At 43.6% G+C, this 19,488-nt stretch overlaps 1 protein-coding gene across 1 annotated transcript in view; it reads right to left on the reverse strand.

Moving 5' to 3' along the window:
• The window catches only part of COG7 (component of oligomeric golgi complex 7), a 78,768-nt gene that overhangs the window by 48,601 nt on the left and 10,679 nt on the right, over positions 1-19,488 (reverse strand). Inside the window, exons 4-6 of the mRNA XM_029950139.1 lie at positions 19,038-19,206; positions 4,238-4,320; positions 3,367-3,489 (exon numbers count right to left, since the gene is read on the reverse strand). Coding sequence (XP_029805999.1) covers positions 3,367-3,489; positions 4,238-4,320; positions 19,038-19,206 — 375 coding nt within the window. The remainder of the gene's footprint in view (positions 1-3,366; positions 3,490-4,237; positions 4,321-19,037; positions 19,207-19,488) is intronic.

Raw genomic sequence — 19,488 nt, forward strand, 5'->3', positions numbered from 1 at the left:
CTTGGAGCCTGGCGTTTGCTTCAGATTCCGTGTCTCCCTCTCTCTGCCCCTCCTTCACCTGCACTCTGTGTCTCTCTGTCTCTCTCTCAAAAATGAATAAACGTTTAAAAAAAAAAAAGAAACTAAAGCTTCTAGAAGAAAATACAAAAGAGCATCATTACAATTTGGGAGTTGGTGATGGTTTCTTATAAAACAATAACCATAAAAGAAAAAATTGATAAACTCAGCTTCAACAAAATCAACACCTCTGTTTAAGCCACATACTGGAAGTATCTACAAACTATATCTGACAAAGGATTTTTCTCTGGAATATATAAAGAACTCCTTCAACTCAATAATGAAAAGGCAAATAACCCAAAGTTTCGTAATAAACAAAGATCTGAGCAGACAGCTCACAAAGACATAAACACATTGAAAAGGTGCTCAGTATCGTTAGTCAACAGGAAAATACAAATTAAAACCACAAGGAAATTCTACAACACACCCACCAGAATGGGCTAGCTTAGAAAGACTGACATCACCTAATGCAGGCAAAGATGTGGGGCGATCAGGACTCTCACACACTCGTGGGACTATAAAAAGGACAACCACTTTGGGAAAATGTCTGGCAGTTTCTTATAAATCTAAACATACACCTGCCCTATTACCCAGCAATTCCACTCCGAGGTATTTACCTACAACATGAACATGTGTATCCACAAAAAGACTTAGAGAATAATGTTCATTAACAGCTTTATGCATAATGGCCCCAAACTGGAAATATCCCAAGTGGTCATCAGTATAAGAATGAATAAGCCACCTGTGGAATATTCATACCACGTAACAGTATTTGGCAATAAAAAGGAATAAACTACTGATTCAAACAACATGGATGAATCTCACAAATGGGCTCAATGAAAGCAACCTTGCAGGAAAAACACATTATATGATTCCATCTATTGAAAATTCAAAAACAGGGGTGCCCAGGTAGTTCAGTTGGTTAAGGGTCAGATTTCAGCTCAGGTCATGAGTTCAGGGTTTGTGAGCTTGAGCCCCACATCGGGATCTGTGCTGACAGCTCAGAACCTGGAGCCTGCTTCAGATTCTGTGTCTCATTCGCTCTCTGCCCCTCCCCCACTTGTGCTCCTTTTCAAATAAAAGTTAAAAAAAAAACCCAATAAATTAAATAAATAAATGAATAACAAAAAACATTTGAAAACAGGGTGCTGCATAGTTTAGTCAGTTAAGCATCCAACTTCACCTCAGGTGATGATCTTGCAGTTTGTGGGTTTGAGCCCTGCGTCTGCCTCTGTGCTGACAGCTTGGAGCCTGGAGCCTGCTCTGGAATCCGTGTCTCCCTCTCTCTCTGCCCCTTCCCTGCTTGCACTCTGCTCTCTCCCTCTCAAAAATAATAAAACATTAAAAAAAATTGTAGGGGCAGTGGCAAAAAAAATTATTTTATTTTATTTTAATTAAAAAATTTTTCTTTACATTTTTTATTTATTTTTGAGAGACAGAGACAGCATGAACAGGGGAGGGGCAGAGAGGGAAAGAGACACAGAATCCAAAGCAGGCTCCAGGCTCCAAGCTAGTGGTCAGCACAGAGCCTGACACGTGGCTCGAACACACAAACTGTGAGATCATGACCTGAGCCAAAGTCAGATGTTCAACTGACTAAGCCACCCAGGCGACGCCCCCGCCAAAAATTTTTAAATAAAAAAAAATTCAAAAGCATCCCTAATTTATGGTGGAAAAAAAACCAGGGCAGTGGTTGCCTTCAGGGGTGTTGGACTGACTAGAAAGGAGCTTGAGAGAACTTTCTAGAGTGATGGTAATGTTCTCTGTATCTTAACAGGGATCAGGTTACACAACATTTGCCAAAACTGATCACATGACATATTTTAGATCATTGCATTCCACAATTTTACCTAAAAAGGGGGGGGGGATATTGAAGTCTAGTTAATAATATGCATGTTCAGAACTAAATAAGGCTTGCAATCTCCTTTGAAATGAACCAACAAATAAGACCGATCAATGAATAGAGAGGTATGTGGGAAGATGGACAGATTTATGATAGAGCAAACATGGCAAAATGTTCATTGCAGCAAGCAGACGTGAATACATGGGTGTTCATTGTACAAGTCCTTCAACTCTTATGTGTTGGAAATTTTCCATATTATAATACTGCGCAGTGAATCAGAAAGGGACACATTTATTACGGTGTCTTTGTTTTTCTTTTGCATTATACTGAGCTTCAGGAGATGACTGCCGCCTATCAGGCTTTTAGTCCCCTGAAAAGGAAATGGACTACAGACCAAAAGCATAAAACAGGCTTTAAGGGATGAGGCCCAAACATAATCTGAGAAGTCTAAATCCCTTTCCGTAGATGATGAAGGGCATTTGCACATGTGGCCATAAGCTGGTTGTATCTTCACAACACAAGGGACAGTAAGAGCAGGCAAGGACAGAGGAATGAATGTGCATCACCAGCGTTACTGAAAACCGACAACTACGTAAGTGCTGTGCAATGTCTACAGGAGGCTGTGTTCCATGTTGCTGTAACCTGAATCTGAGTTTGGCGGGCTCCAGGAGAAAGCACTGCGGGGGCGGTAGAGCGCTTTAAACACCAGGGTGGACGCGACCCTGTACAAGGGATTCTCTCCGTCTATCGCCGCGTTCATTCCAGCGGGGGACAGACGGACACTGCAAGAGTAATGCACAACTCATTTTGCAAGGAGACCAAAACCCAGGCCACACCATCAGCAGGCCCAGTAAGTCACAGCCTCTTCTCTGCTAACGGAGGGCAAGAGGATCCGAGGCACCTCCTGGCATGGAGACTGGGGAGCAGCGGTTCATCCCCTGGAAGGCGGGAGATGCCGGGAGATGCCGAGCGGCTCTGGGAAGACAAGTGGTGGGAAGCTTCCACTAGAAATGAGCTCCTCTGTCTCACTGGTCCTGTAAGCAGGAGACCAGGAGACCGCCTGTACCCGTCCCCAGCTCTGGGCGGACCGTGTGAACAAGGGAAACCAGCGTTAAGCCAAGTCAATTTTCCCTGAAGTTAAGATAAAAACAATCCTGTTCACTCAAACACCACCTGACCCAGGGCCTCCTGCTTTTAGATCAGAAGATAAAGGCCTCCAGGAATTCCACAGGCTCCCTGGGCAAACGACACGCAACACTGTCACATTAGATTCCATCTAAGATACAGATGAGGACGATAAGAAGGGTTTTAAGGAGACCGAAAGGTTTTCTGCCTTGGGATTCGAGGCTTATCTTTAACTCCTTTGGTGATGGCAGCAAGCAGGGAGGCGCTTCCAGCAGCGCTCGAACAGAGGAGAGGGCGCTTCAGGGCAGCCCCCCCCCCCCAAGAGCCAAGCGAGCCGTTACCTGCGAAGCCCACTGGATCTGTGTGTGCCAGGCCCCCAGCAGGGCGTCATAGAACTCGGTGAGCCGCCGGTCCAGGGGGAGGTCGCTGTGGGACAGCTCCCGCCACGTTGCTAAAAGCCGCGCCTGCAGAGGAGAGAGGGGATCCCAGAGTGGGTGAGACACGCTGCCCACTAGCGCTGCCCTGCCCCCCAGCTAGGCGAGCGACTTCAGCGCCTAAGGTCCCAAGCAGTCCTGTGCCCACTGAGGACCATTTCCTTCAAAGGCGGGGAAGGGGGGTCACAGCCACCTGCTCTGACCATCAATCAGAGCGTGAATCCCTTGCCCTCCCAGGGCTCCCTTTTTCTTTCATCTTGTCCCAACAGCACGCCGAGGTCCTTCTGCAGGGCATGCCACACTCCCCCCTCCCATGGACCCTCCGAGTGCGCATGTGTGTGCACCTCGTCTCCAGGTCCCAACTCCACTGCTCAAAGATGCGTGAGGTTGCACTCGGGAAATAAGTTAGCCCGGGGAAGCTGTCACGTTTTTTTTGGTTTTGTTTTGCTTTTTGTTTTTTACCTATCGTCAACGACTCTAGAAAACAAAACCTTCTTACAGCTTCCAGAGGGCACCGTAAGGCCCAAGAGATTACTCTCCTATAACTATAGCTATAAACACAAAATATGCTGAAAACTGAGGGCTTGCTTCCCACCCCACCCGCCAACGCTGGCAAAGAAATGAATCCACAGGCTGGACCAAGATCACCCCCTACTGGCTAACGAAGAGGCGGCGGCCAGAGGGCAGGAGAGCAGCTCTCTCCCCTGGAGTACAATCGCCGGGGTTCTGCAGCCCAGCGCTGGGCGCTTCCACCGCAGGAGCGCTCCTGGCTTCTCACCTTGTGACACTTGTAGTAGTAGGCGAGCAGCTGGGGCATCCGGTCAATTTCAGTAAACACCTTCACAAACATTTTGGACTGATCTAGAGGAGAACAACAGAAAACATGCACATGCTGTTACCAGCTTTCCTGTTGCAGGCAGGAGAAAGAGTTCACCGGGCTAAATGTGGATCCGTGTAAGCTCCTGTGGGGAACTTCTTACCTACACGGTGAATTAACTCATGCATGGACAATAAGAATCTGAAAAATAAGATAAGGGCAGAAGACGTAACTCAATCAGACCCTGCAAGCCTTGGCTTGTTTAAATAATGCGTCAGTAAGCATCACTGACAGAGCTGAGATCCTACATCAGCAAAGGCACTGCTGTATGTGAATAGTGAAAAGAGTTCAAATCAGGGCTGCGGCTGGGGTGGGGGGGGGGCGGAGGGGCGGGCCTGGGTTGCAAAATCGAAGGGGACTCTCACTCTCAGGGTTGCACAAAGGGCAGAGGGCGCGCTTCCTTAGATTTTTGTGCTTTAGGCATTTCACCTGCCTCACCTCATCCTGGCTCTGACTAGAATCATAAAATGTCAGCGACAGAAAGATATCTAAAAAACCATCAATGGACCTGATTTCATAGGTGAGGAAAGTGCAGCCCAGAGAGCTTCAATCACTTGCAGAGGTCAATGCCAGGACTGCTGACTGAACCATATGAAACTACTGCTATTCAACCATTTAGACCTACAACCACAGCAATGTCATACGACTCAATCTAATATTTGTATGAACTAAAAACTGCTGACACAAGCACACATTCTGCCTGGTGCCAAGAATCATGATGTTCGTTGAGGCCCCAGGGCCTTTGCACTTACTATCTGGGATGATCTTTCTGGCTCTCTGTGTGGTTCTCTCCTTATCAGGAGGGCCTTTCCCAGTCAATTTAGAAACTTATTAGGTTTCTCCTGTTATTTATTTCCTATCATATCTTCTCCTTCATAGAATCAATCAAAATCTATATTATTCTATTTAGTTATGTGATAGTTTGCCTTTCTCACCCTTAGAAATACAAGCTCCAGGAGGCTGTGACCTTTCATGTTTTATCTCACACTGTTCCCAGAAACTAGCACATCACACTACAAAAAGAAATGTATTAAGGGGCGCCTGGGTGGCTCAGTTGGTTAAGCATCTGACTCATGAGTTTGGCTCAGGTCATGATCTCATGGTTTGTGAGATCAAGCCCCAAGTCAGGCTCTGTGCTGACAGTACGGAGCCTGCTTGGGATTCTCCCCCGTCCACCCCACCCCTCCCCACACTCTCTCTCTCTCTCTCTCTCTCTCTCTCTCTCTCTCTCTCTCAAAATAAACTTTTAAAAAATGTAGTAAATTAATGACTATTTTAAATACCACCGTTTTTCAGCAACATAAATAGCATGTTCATAGTGGAAAAAATGGAAAATAAATACGAAGAGAAAACTGCCTACAATCCTATCACACTCTGTAAAACACTGTCAACATTTTGGTGTGTTTTTAGATCAAAAGTACTATGTTTACTAGTCTAAATATACAATCACAACTTTAAAAAAAAATCTCCACTGGACAGAGTAGAACTTGTTATTTCTTGAAAAAAGTAATAAAGCAGAATCTGGTGATATAGCAAACCCAGTGAGGTAAAGTGTTGAAAACCTTACAGGTAACAGGTGAGTCTTTAGCCCTTACAGAGGAGTTCAAGTTTTTCAAGGGTAGTACATTCAACTAAACACAAATTTGTAAAACGAGGGGAAGTTCTTGACTTAGACAAAAAAGCGAGGAAACTTACTTTGGCGACCCTAACGCGGGGTTTCAGCTCCTGACGATACCACCAGCCACCACACAAGGCACTGCCTGAGCACCTGCCTGGGGGAGAGCCACCTGCCAGGGGCAGGGGCAGTGGGAGGCGGGCAGGGGTCTGGTGGTGGACGTCCTGCTGGGCAGCCACACCCCGCGGCCCTTCTGCTGACAAACCGCTGGCTGTTCGCTGAGGGACAGCGCCCCTGCCTCTCACTGTCCCATTTTCCTTTTCTCCCCCCAGAGCAAAATATTTAGTTTATATTACTAAACAGTACCATTAGCACTTTCCTATAGCTGCTGGTAATTACACATACATATGACAAAGCAAATGTCAATTGTCTTTATCAAAGAATAGTGGTATTTATTCCTCTTTTGGTTTTTGTTACCGCTTTTACTGAGGAACAGTTGACATAACATCACGGTCTACGATGAAAGCACAGAGCATGTTGGTTCAAGCAACACATACTGTGACATGATTACAATAGGTTCAGCTAACGTCCATTTTCTCACATAGACACAATAAAAAGAAAAGAATAAAGGACAAAAAAATTCTTCTTGAGAGGAGAACACTCCAGATTTACTTTTGTATTATGAACAGGGCAGTATAACAGATCTACAGCTGTGGTCTGTATCACACAGCAGCCAGCTGCAGCCATCCCTAGTGCCTGTTACCTTATCACTGACGTCTGTACCTTTCTCATTTTTTTTAAAGTAGGCTTCACATCCAGTGTGGAGCCCAGTGTGGGGCTTGAACTCATGACGCTGAGATCAAGATCTGAGCTGAGATCAGGAGTCAGACACTTAACTGACTGAGCCACCCAGGCACCCCGAAGTTGACATATTTTGACCACTTTCCATTTAAATGCTTCCAGTGAAGCTGACTCTATTCCTGGCTCCACGGCACAGCCAGGACCGGGCCTCAAATCCATCTGATCCGAGAAATTGATTCAGAGACGCAACAGCCCACCCATCAGTGCCATCAAGATGAATCCTGGGACCTCTTCTTAAGCTCTGAGGATGGAAGCCTGGAACTTCAAGGGCCACGTGCCAAGCGCACCTGGAAGTAACGTCAGCACACAGAGAGACCCAAGAAATGGTAAGAGAGAGACGAGGTCCTAATGACATAGTTTGTGCCCTGGATCAGCAAGACCTACGCCTGAACTTCTCAGTTCCGTAAGCAATATATATTCTCTCTCCCTCTCCCTTCTCTCTCTGCTTTCTCCCTCTCCCTCTCCCTTCCCCCCTCCCTCCCTCATTCTCTCCCTCCCCAACTTGTTCATTTTCTCTCTCTCTCAAAAATAAACATTTAAAAAAATTAAACAGAAAAACAATGGCATAAGAGAATGGGAAGGGGAGAGAGAGTGGTATGAAAGCGAAATCTTTAGCTGTAACAACAGGAAGTCAAGAATGCCTAAAATAAATATACAAAGAAATAAAATAATACACATACTATGCGGAAATATAAAGTGAAACACCAGAGACTTAAAAGCCATCTCCTGGGGTCAAGACCGGGGAATGAGGCGGTGGAGGAAAACGTTATATTCCCCTATAAGACCTCCAGTACTGTTTAACCCCTCTAACACTGTAGGTGACGGGAACAAATCTTAGCTGAATTCAAGAAGAAGAGAGATGAAACCAACGAAGTCATTTGTGGGTCTGGACTCCCAACTTTAGCTCCATCTGCTGAGCAACAGGGCTTCTCAGAAATCTGCTGCTAATCTCATTCAAATTGAACCTTCGAGAATTCCTGACTGGCCTCTTAGGAATTCTTCCCTTTGGGCGATGGTAAGATCCCCGAAGTCTTGCAGGGGCAGGGGTCCAAGAGAAAGGAATAGTGTTCACCTAGTCCCTCCGCAGGAGTCAGGAGCACAGGAACCGTACGGTACCCACTTTACTGAGAAGGAAACTGAGGTCTCATTGCTAGGAGGCAGCAGCCCAAAGATTTCAAAATTGGCCTGTCCATCTCCCAAGTCAACGCTCCCACTCGGCCACACTCCTCAGCAGACTTACTGTAAGTTAGTCTGTTCAAGGCAAACCATGCTCGGTCCCCAGCTCTGCTGTCCAGCCTCATCGCCGACCATTCACTCAACGTTCACTCCATTAAAGTGGGCTTAACAGTCATTCCCAAAACCGCCGCTGAGGGTTTTCATTTCTATACCACTCATGGGTATGGTGTTCCATCTGCCACAAACGTTTCTCCTTGCCTATCAAATCCTTCACCCATGGAGAAAGGCTCATGCTACAGTGCTCACTGGGGGAAAATCAAGGCACAAAATTGTACATACTCAATGTATATACTTGCCTTAAAAGATAAAGGCGCGCACACACACACACACACACACACACACACACACACACACGAAAATAACTGGAAGGAAATGATGAGGGAGGATAAGGCAAGCTGACAGACTCAAAATCGCAGCCCCTACCCCCAGGCAGGATGTGTGTGACATTCCTCCACACTCCACGCTGCCCAAGAACAAAGGAAAGGGAAAAAACCAAATGGTTAACTCATAGAGATCATAGCCTGCAGGACCTAAGTCTCCATCTATTTACAAATATCTTAGCAAATCACAAGAAAAAGGCAATTTTATCAATAGCCTAATCCCCAGAAACCTATATACTCCTTTTTCCTAGAGCCCCAACATCATCCCTCCATAGCAATTTGGGAAACCCAGGCAGAAGGAAATGGCAGCGAGAACTCAATTTCCTTATGACCTGCATTCATTGACAGATACTTGAGGCAGGCTGAATAATGTGTTCTCCAGGAACTCCCTACTGCCTTAATGCTAGTGCTTTGCTAGAGGGCCAACAACCCTGGCTAGACAAGAGCTAGGCCTCCGGGATCCTGGGATTCTTCTCTAGCACATGAAAATCTCACTGGAAACTTCCCGGGACTTTATCTTCCCCCAGCGCCAAAGTACACAACTAGTCTCTCCCCGTGGTGCCTGGGCAGCTCCCCGGCCCAGAGGTGCTGTCCCCATGCCTTCATAAAATCACCTTTTTGCACTAAAGACATCTTCAAGAATTCTTTCTTGGCCGTCCCCACCAACACCCCAAAAACCTCATCATCAAATACTAATAGTCATCTCTTGGTGGGGAGTTCACTGGTAAATCATTTTGTTTTGTATCTGTGTGTATCTTTCCAATTTTCAATAACCTGTATACGTATTACTTTTATGACCAGAGACAATTAAAAAAAATTTAATTCATCTAAATTTCAAAGTTCTGAACACATACTAGCTCTTTCAGAAAAGCTTCCTGCCTGTCGTCATCTTTCATCCCCGGAGGGCTAAGGCGATTTTCACATTCCATCTCGTAATGAAATTATTTGTGTACTTGTTCTCTCCCAGCCTCACCCTCAACGGAGCTGCAAGGTCCTTGAAGTCAGCAACCTTACCTCAGTCATCTCTGCATTCCCTGCTGCTGCTCACAGAATTAATATTTTGAAATAATATTTAAAAGTGAGTTGCCCTTTCGAAATTCCTTTGAATTACACCCGACGGATTTGTAAAAAAGCAAACAAACTCAAGCCCTAAATGTTCACATATTTGGTGGCCTGAGGAATAAGTAAATGACTCGGTAAACATCGGCATTCCACACATAGCGAGGGACGCTAGCAGCCAAATTATGGCATTAATATCAAGTAGTTTCTCACATAGTTTCCTAAGGGCAGAGGAAATGACTAAATGGAAGACTTGCTTCCAGGCGGACTGCAGAAAGGCCAGCCAGGCAGCCTCGGGGCGCCCCTGCCCAGCGCCACCACCGGCGCTCGCCTGCCCCCTTCTGGCCAAAACTCACATGCCACAGTTTCAGAATGAAATAAAAAAGAAGAAAAAACAATGTTTAACTGCACGAACAGGTATCCAACCTTTTATTTATTTTTCATGTTTATTTATTTTTAAGAGAGAGGGGGAGAGACAAAGCACAAGCCAGGGAGGGGCAGAGAAAGAGATGGAGACACAGAATCTGAAGCAGGCTGCAAGCTCTGAGCTGTCAGCACACACAGAGCCCAACGCGGGGCTCGAACTCACAAGCTGTGAGCTCATGACCTGAGAAGAAGTCAGACGGTTAGCTGACTGAGCCACCCACGTGCCCCAGGTATCCAACTTTTTAAATCTGCTGAGAAGGAAAAATCTGTGACAGCAGCTATTGTGAAGACAACCCAGCTGGACTTTGGAAATCTGTCGGTGGAACTCACTTTGCTGGGCAAGAATCCATGAGTTAGAAGATGGCCATTTGCCCTTAAAATGCTTATTATTTTCCTAAGATCGCTGAGATAAATAAATCTTCCTGCTACGTGTAAGATTGTGCTATAAAAAGTTGCTTCAATTGAACTGACTTCATTGGTTGGCTGTGTAAAATGAACTAGCTACGTGGACTTGTCACTCGAAGCAGAGATGGAAAAGGGGGAACATGGAGATGTGCTAATTGAACAGAGATATCCCTTTAAAGACTGTCAGAAAAAAAAAAAAGCAGCTTGGCCTTCAGTTAAGATGGCTGATCAAAGAGCACATTACTCTGGGGGAAAACCCTTCCTGAGGTTCACCAAAATTCACGACCCAGAGAAAAACCCAACACCATTCCATCTGTGTTGGGACCAGGAGAAAATCTGTACTAAGGAACTCAGGAGAAAGTGATCAGATCTTCGGTCACTTTGGTCCAAGGTGAGTGGGGATGCCAGGAGCACTCGGGATGCCGGGAGCACTCGGAATGCCGGGAGCACTCGGAATGCCAGCACGGACAGCTGAGCACTGGCAAGGAGTGGGGAGCACACTGGGCGCACAGGATGTTCTGGGCCAGGGGAGTGGAGGAAGCCCCTTCCACCTCCGCCCAGCGGTGGCTGAAAAGTGCCATCTCCCCCTTCTGAATCCATCCGGCCCACAAAGAGCGGGTCGGAATCAAGGCTGATTTAAATTTGTGAACAAAAGTAGTCAAAACTAGCTTGCCCTCACTACCACAGCCCATAATCCTGACCCAGAGGGCATCTTCAAACTGGGCACCATCCAGCGTCAAGCTGCAAGCCCCATCCGAAGGAAAGGAAAACCACCCTGAATTACTTCTCAAACTCTTCCCCCTCCAAAAGAGAGTAGGAAACACTTTCCAACTCATTCTATAAAGTTAGTATTAACCTGATACCAAAGTCATATAAAGGCATTATAAGAAAAGAAACCTACAGACCAACATTCCTGATAAATATTGATGCAAAAGTCCTCCGTAAAACAACAGTAAACCAATTTCAACAACACATTAAAAGGATTATACTCCATAACCAAGTGGGATTTATTCCTGAGATGCAAGGATGGTTCAATATATGAAAATCAATGTAATATGCTATATTAACAGAGTGATGGGAAAAATCCACATGATCATCTCAAATAATGCAGAAAAGCACTTGATAAAATTCAAAACCTTTAGTGATATAATTGAACAAACTCTGAACAGAAGTAAACTATGTCAACATAATAAAGGCCGTATAGGAAAAGCCCCCAGCTGACATAATAGTCAATGGTGAAAGATCATTTCAAATTCTTCCTCTGAGATCAAGAACAAGATAAGAATGTCTGCTTTTGCCATCTCTATTCACCTTAGTACTGGAAGTCTCAATCAGAGAAATAAGGCATGAAAAAGAAATAAAAAGCATTCAAATAGAAAAGGAAGAAGTAAAATTATTTTTGTTTGCAGATGATATGATCTTATGATCATAAAATCCTAAAGATTCCATAAAAAACTCATTAGAATAAGTGAATTCAGCAAAGATGCAGGATACAATATCAACACATAAAAATTAGTTGTATTTCTATACAGTAATAACAATCCAAAAAGAAAATTTTAAAAACAATTTAATTTATAATAGCAGCAAAAATATATATATATACTTAGGAATAAACATAACCAAGGAGCTGAAAGATTTGCACTTTGAAAATGACAAAACATCGCTCAAAGAAATTAAAGACACAAATAAATGAAAAGACATCCAGGTTCAAGGACTGGAAGAATTAATACTGTTAAGATGGTAATACTACCCAAAGCCATCTACAGATTCAATGCAATTCCTATCAAAATCTCAATGGTGGTTTCTGAAAAAACAGAAAAACCCATCCTAGAATTTATATGGAATGTCAGGGGACCTCAAAGAGCCAAAAAAATATTGAAAAAGAAGAGCAACATTGGTGGTCTCACACTTCATCATTTCAAAACTTACCACAAAGCTACGATAATCAAAACAGTGGGGGTGAGGGGGGGAACAAAGCAAAACAGTGTGGTACTGGCATAAGGATAGACGTGACCAATGGAAGAGAACAAAGAGCCCAGAAATAAACCTTCACAAAGACAGTCGCATGACTTTCAACAAGGTTGCCACAACCATGCAGTGGAGATGGACAAAAATGGTACACAGAAAACTGGACATCCACATGCAAAAGAAAGAAGTTGGACCCTTACCTTACACCACATACAAAATTAACTTAAAATGGATCAGGGGCACCTGGGTGGCTCAGTCAGTTAAGCATCTGACTTCAGTTCAGGTCATGATCTCGTGGTTTGTGGGTTCAAGCCCCGCTCTGTGCTGACAGCTAGCTCAGAGCCTAGAGCCTGTCTTCAGATTCTGTGTCTCCCTCCTCTCAGAGCCTCCCCTGCTCATGCTGTCTCTCTTTCTCTCTCAAAAATAAATAAACTATTAAAAAAATTTTATAAGTTTTTTTAAATATTTTATTTATTATTTTTGATACAGAGAGAGACAGAGCATGAGAGGGGGAAGGGCAGAGAGAGAAGGAGACACAGAACCGGAAGCAGGCTCCAGGCTCTGAGCTGTCAGCACAGAGCCCGATGTGGGGCTCAAACCCAAGAACGTGAGATCTGACCTGAGCCGAAGTCGGAGGCTCAGCCGACTGAGGCACCCAGGCGCCCCAAAAAATTTTTAAGGGGCGCCTGGGTGGCTCAGTCAGTCAAGCCTCCGAACGGCTCAGGTCATGACCTCACGTTCATGGGTTTGAGCCCCACGTCGGGCTCTGTGCTGACAGCTAGCTCAGAGCCTGGAGCCTGCTTCTGGTTCTGTGTCTCCTTCTCTCTCTGCCCCTCCCCTCCTCGTGCTCTCTCTCTGTATCAAAAATACATTTTAAAAAACATTAAAAATTTTAAAAAAATTTTTAATTTTTTTAAAAAATAAAATGGATCAAAGAGATAGATGTAAGAGCTAAGACTATAAACTCAGGGAAAAAAATGGGAAAAGCTTTAAGACATTGAATTTGGCAATATTTTTTTTTTTTAACTATGACACCAAAACACAGGCAACAAAATACAAAACAGATACACAGGATTGCATCAAAATGTAAGACTTGTGCATCAGGGGTGCCTGAGTGGCTCACTCGGTTGAGTGTCTGACTGGCTCAGGTCATGATCTCACAGTTTGTGAGTTCGAGCCCCATGTCAGACTCTGTGATGACAGCCTAGAGCCTGCTTCTGATTCTGTGCCTCCCCCTCTCTCCCCCCCCCCCCCCCGCTCATGCTCTGTCTCTGTCTCTCAAGAATAAACAAACATTAAAAAATATTTTTAAAAAGACGACTTCTGCTTCAAAGGACCCTACAAACAGAATGAAAAGAAAACCCACAGAATGGGAGATTTGCAAATCATATACCTGCCCGGGGATTATATCTAGAATATATAACAAACTCCTACAACTCAACAAAAAATAAACAACCTGATTTTTTTAAATGGGCAAAGGACTTGAATAGACATTTCTCCAAAGAAGATAGACAAATGGCCAACAAGTTTATGAAACTATATTCAATATCATTAATTATTAGGCAAATTCAAGTCAGTATCAAAATGAGATACCACTACACATCTATTATCAAGAAAGCAGAAAATAACACTATGTCAAGAAAGATGTGAAGGAACTGGAACTCTCGTACATTGCTGGTGGGAACGTAAAATGATGTGAGTCCTATGGAAAACATTGAGATGGCTTCTCAAAACATAAAAGGAGAATTATCTTGTGATCCAGGAATTCCACCTCTGGGCATATACCCAAAGGAACTGAAAGCTGGGACTCAACAGGTATTTGTACACTCATGTGCATGGCAACACTGTTCACAAGAATCAAAAGGTGACAGTAACTCAACTGTCCGTGGACAGAGGAACAGAAAAACAAAAGGTGATCTATCCATCCAACAGAATAATATTCAGCCTGAAAAAGGAAGGAGATTTTTATACACATTACAACATGGATGAACCTTGCTAAGGTTCATGGATGCTAAGTGAAATGAATCAATTACAGAATGACAAATACTGTAGGATTCCACTTATATAAGGTATCTAGAGTAGTCAAATTCATAGAGACAGAAGGTAGAATGGTAGATGCCTAGGGGCTGGGGGTGGGGGAATAAGGAGTTGGTGTTCAGGGGTGCCTGGGTCACTCAATCAGTTAAGTGGCTGCCTCTTGATTTTGGCTCAGGTCATGATGTCACGGTCAGTTTGTGAGTTTAAGCCCCACATCAGGCTCTACTCCTGCAGCACCAAGCCTGCTTTAGATCCTGTCTCCTCTCTGCCCCCCACCACTCAGCTCACATGTGCACACACACACACAGACATATACACACTTGCTCTTGCTCTCTCTCAAAATAAACAAATGTTGGGACACCTGGGTGGCTCCATCAGTTAAGCGTCCGGCTTCGGCTCAGGTCATGATCTCACAGTTCATGGGTTCGAGCCCCATGTTGGGCTCTGTACTGATGGCTAGCACAGAGCCTGGAGCCTGCTTCAGATTCTGTATCTCCCTCTCTCTCTCTCTCTCTCTCTCTCTCTGACTCTCCCCTGCTCACGCTGTCTCTGTCTCTCAAAAATAAATTTAAAAAAAAAAAAATCAAAATAAACAAATGTTAAAAAAATTTAAAAAATAAAAGGAGTTGGTGTGTAATGGGACAGACTTTCAGCTGAGAAAGATGAAGAGTTCCGGAGATGGTTGGTGGTGATGGTTACACAACACTGTGAATGAATTTCATGCCATTAAATTGTACACTCAAAATTCATTAAGATGGTACATTTCATGTTAGATGTATTCTACTACAATTCTAAAAAACTGTTTTAGAGGCACATGGGTGGCTCAGTCGGTCGAGCCTCTGACTTTGGCTTAGGTCTGATCTCACCATTCATGGGTTTGAGCACTGCATTGGGCTCTGTGCTGAGAGCTCAGAGCTTGGAGCCTGCTTCAGATGCTGTGTCTCCCTCTCTCTCTGACCCTTCCCTGCTCATGCTGTCTCTTTCTCTCTCTTAAAAGTAAATAAACATTAAAAAAAAAATTTCAAGGGGCAGCTGGCGGCTCAGTCGGTTAAGCATCCCACTTTGGCTCAAGCCATGATCTCATGGTTTGTGGGTTTGAGCCCCGCATCGGGCTCTGTGCTGACAGCTCAGAGTCTGGAGCCTGCTTGCTTCAGATTCTGTGTCTCCCTCCCTCTGCCCTGCCCCACCTCGTGCTCTGTCTGTCTCTTTCAAAAATAAATAAACATAGAAAAAAAAAATTTTTTTTTTACTTTTTTAAAAAGAAAGAGCACTTCAAAGATTTAGCCTAGGAAAGAGAAGTAAATGTTAGGCTATCACTGCCTCACACTCCCAAGGGAATAACATACAGTATATGCTTTCCTTAACAGAACCTAAGGCAAGGCGCCTGGCCGGCTTAGGCAGCAGAGCATGAGACTCTTTGATTTCAGGGTCCGGAATTCGAACCCCACGTTGGGTGTAGAGATTACGTAAAAACAGAAAACAAAAAACAAAACAGGAGATAGAAAAGGAGGCTGGCAGACCTATGGAAAAAAACATTAGCAAGTAAATAACAATATCACAAAAATGAAGAATTAAACAGGAGACCAAAGAGCAGAACAGATACTTTAAAAAATGCTGTTGGTAAAATGGGAAGCAATTTTTTGAGGGGAAAAAAAAAAAGACTATGGGAGAGCTGGTAAAGAGCTAAAAATAGACCAGCGAGAACATGACATCTAGGGAGGGGTAAACAGAGAGCTAATGGACAGATGGTTGATGTTCTTAAAGATGGAAAAGAAAACAAATAGAATAGAAAAAAAGAGTTTTTGGGGAAAGGAAATTTTCTAGAAATGGAGAAAGACATGAATCAGCAAATATTTTTCCCAAACTGAAAAATAATCTAGTGAAGTAACTTAACTTTAAGGCAAAAGAAAGAATCTTGTAGGCCAGAAGTCAGCAAACTATGAGCCAGCAGGCCAGACAGCACTTGGTTTTGTCATTTTATGGGAACGCGGGTTCTGATGCCCACACAGGCTTCCGCACTACAACAGCGGAGTTAAAGTATCGATGACAGGGACCATGTGGCCCAGAGAGCCCAAAATATTTACTACCTGGCTCTTTACAGAAAATGCTTGCTGACTCCTGTTTTAACTATTCATGGAAAAGAAAAACAAAAACAAAAGCAAGCCAGTCTCATATTTATCAGCAAAATATAGCTGGCAAAAGATACGAAAGCAAGGTCTCCCGAATTCTAAGGGAGAAGCTGTGATCCAAAAATTCCAAAAGCAGTTATTGTTTTCTACAAGCAAGAGAAAGACATTCTTGGGGCGCCTGGGTGGCTCAGTCGGTTAAACCTCCGACTTCGGCTCAGGTCAGATCTCACGTTCGTGGGTTCGAGCCCCGCGTCAGGCTCTGTGCTGACAGCTAGCTCGGAGCCTGGAGCCTGCTTCCGGTTCTGTGTCTCCTTCTCTCTCTGCCCCTCCCCCTCTCATGCTCTGTCTCTCTCTGTATCAAAAATAAATTAAAAAAAAAAAAAAAGAGAAAGACATTCTTTACTACATAAATGTGGAGGACATACGTATATTCCCCTTGCCCTTCCTGAGGGGGAAATAATCTGCTTGAAAATAGTCTCCTGGTCATGAAGAGAAGCCTCCAAGAATTAAGAAATGGGGAAGACATGGGCTGGAAAGTCTAAGGCAGTGCTGAATCCATTCAAATAAGGCATTGAGCATAATAACCATGGCAGTTATTGGCTGGAAAGCAGTTATATAAAAATAAAGTATTACAAAATATGAAAATGTTCTAATATTTAAAACTTTAGAGAGAGAAGCCACATGATAAAAAATTAATAATTTGATAGTATGCCAGGATTAACATTCTAGGTACGCAATCTTCTAGACTGAGCAGGGAAGTGGGGTGGGTGGGAAGCAGGAGGAATCAAAGGTCACTAATTGGGGGAGTCAGGTATTGTTTCATTACCAGGCCAATAAATTGAGAAAGAAGCTTAGTTTAGTATCTGAAATAATAAATCACTAGGAAAACTAAAATAAGTTGTATATCTTTCAAACCATCTGAGAAAAAAAACAAAGAAAACAGAAACAGAAAGCAAAAAATGTAGAGACTGAAATTTTCTGTTTAAAAAAACCTAAATGGTATTAAAAAATACAAGAATTAGGAGTGCCTGGCTGGCTCAGTCAGTACAGCATGTGACTCTTGATCTCAGGGTTGTAAGTTCAAGCCCTGTGCTGGGCATTGGAGACATAAGGAAGGAAGGAAGGGAGGGAGGGAGGGAGGGAGGGAAGAAGGGAGGGAGGAAAGCAAGGACTCGATCAAATAACAAAATTCAACCATATGCCATCTCCAATAGCCAAGTCTAAAATAAAATAATGCAAAAAGCTTGGAGGTTGAAAAAAAAAGTGGGTAAAGCCATACTAAAGCAAATACAAACAAAAAGGATCCTCATGAGTTGTAAGAATAATATTAGGAATGCTATTAATAGATCTCCCATACTAGTAGATCAGAGGAAATTAAAATAATACTTGATAAGGGTCAAAACTCATCAAACAGTACACTTAAGTGTTGGGAGCCATTTCTGAACTCACTGAGTTGAGAAAACTCCTTGTGAGGTTAAGGATGGTTTTGCACAGCCTCCCGCTGTCAGATGGTGACCAATGTCTACCCCTCATTCAATTATTTTTGCTTGAGCACCGACCCCCCAAGGCACCTTGCTGATTGGTATCAGGAGTGATTTGTCCCCTTATTCTGGCCCTGAAATGCTGATTGCACCTTGTGAAGGAACTTATTGTAGGAACTTCTTTTGTGTTTATGGGAGCAAACATTATATTTCCTGAGAATCCTGTTTTTCTTATACTTCCCCTTAAGCAAGCAGGTTATTGACCCCTGCTCACAAAGAACTAACTTTTGCCCTTGCTATGCTAAAAACATTGTCTTGTATTCGAATGCTGAAGGTAACGTTCCTTCCCCATAGGATAAGCATCTAAATCACCTACATCTATCACTATTGATAAAGATTATGCATGAATCTTCTACCAATCTATGTTCTGGAAAATTTTTATATGCCAAAGAAATTTGTCATCAGAAATGATTGTCCAAGGCAAATGCCACTTCTGTGCCACACAGTTTTTACCATAAATAAAGCTGACTCTCAGGTCAGAGCAGAGATGCCTGCCTGGTAATCAGAAAGAAACTCATGGCTCTCTCATCTCTCTCGTGCCGACACTGTCCATCCTTCAGGGAACCCTGGACCTGCTGGAGCTGGACTCCGGCACTTAAGACTTGTGGGTTTCTCTAAATGTAAATTTTACCTCAAAAAAAGAGAATCACAAACCAGTACTGAACTCCAGTTATTGATATGAATGCCAAAGTGTTTAAGAGTGAAATATGCTGATATCTATCAGTTACTCTGACATTCATCCAAAACAGACATGGATGGAGAGAGAGATGGATCAGTGGATAGCTAAGTGACTAAGCAAATGTGGCAAAACGCCAGGCTAGGATCTAGATGGTGTGTCTGTCGTACACTGATTTCACCTTTTCTGTAGGTTTGAAAATGCTCATCATATAAAATACTGAAAAAAGGCAACCACCCCAAAACTTACAACTTAACTTCCAATCTATGTAATTTAATCCACATGAAGACATTCAAAAGGCTGAAGACATGGAAAGCCCTACTTTGGTAAAGAGGTGCACGCAGAGAGGAAAAAGGGCCAGCACTCACCTACAGACTGGGCGCTGAACACCGCCACGATCTGCGGGGAGGCCAGCGCCTCCAGCCTGTTCTTCAACGCCTCCAAGTGCACGCACTTTTCTGAGTAGTCTGGTGTATCCACAAGCATCATTAAGCTGTTCTGCATACCTGTCAGCTTGGCAGAAATCACAGCTATGTCCTATAAAAAGACCAGAATTGGAGATATTTACTTTAAAAGACCCCGGTTACTTCAATTAAGAATGGACAAAATACAGAGCACCTGCTGGTGTAGTTGGTAGAGCATGTGACTCCTGATCTCAGGGTTGTGAGTTCAAGCCCCGTGTTGGGTGTGGAGTCTACTTAAAAAAAAAAAAAAAAGGACAAAATACATGAAAAGACAATTCATAAAATTAAAACAAGTTTTCCTAACAAAGTGGAAAAACCCTGGAAAAATTATAATAGCTATCATTGGTGAGGGTAT

Source organism: Suricata suricatta, chromosome 8 (genome assembly GCF_006229205.1).
Source record: "Suricata suricatta isolate VVHF042 chromosome 8, meerkat_22Aug2017_6uvM2_HiC, whole genome shotgun sequence".
In the NCBI taxonomy this organism is placed as follows: domain Eukaryota; kingdom Metazoa; phylum Chordata; class Mammalia; order Carnivora; family Herpestidae; genus Suricata; species Suricata suricatta.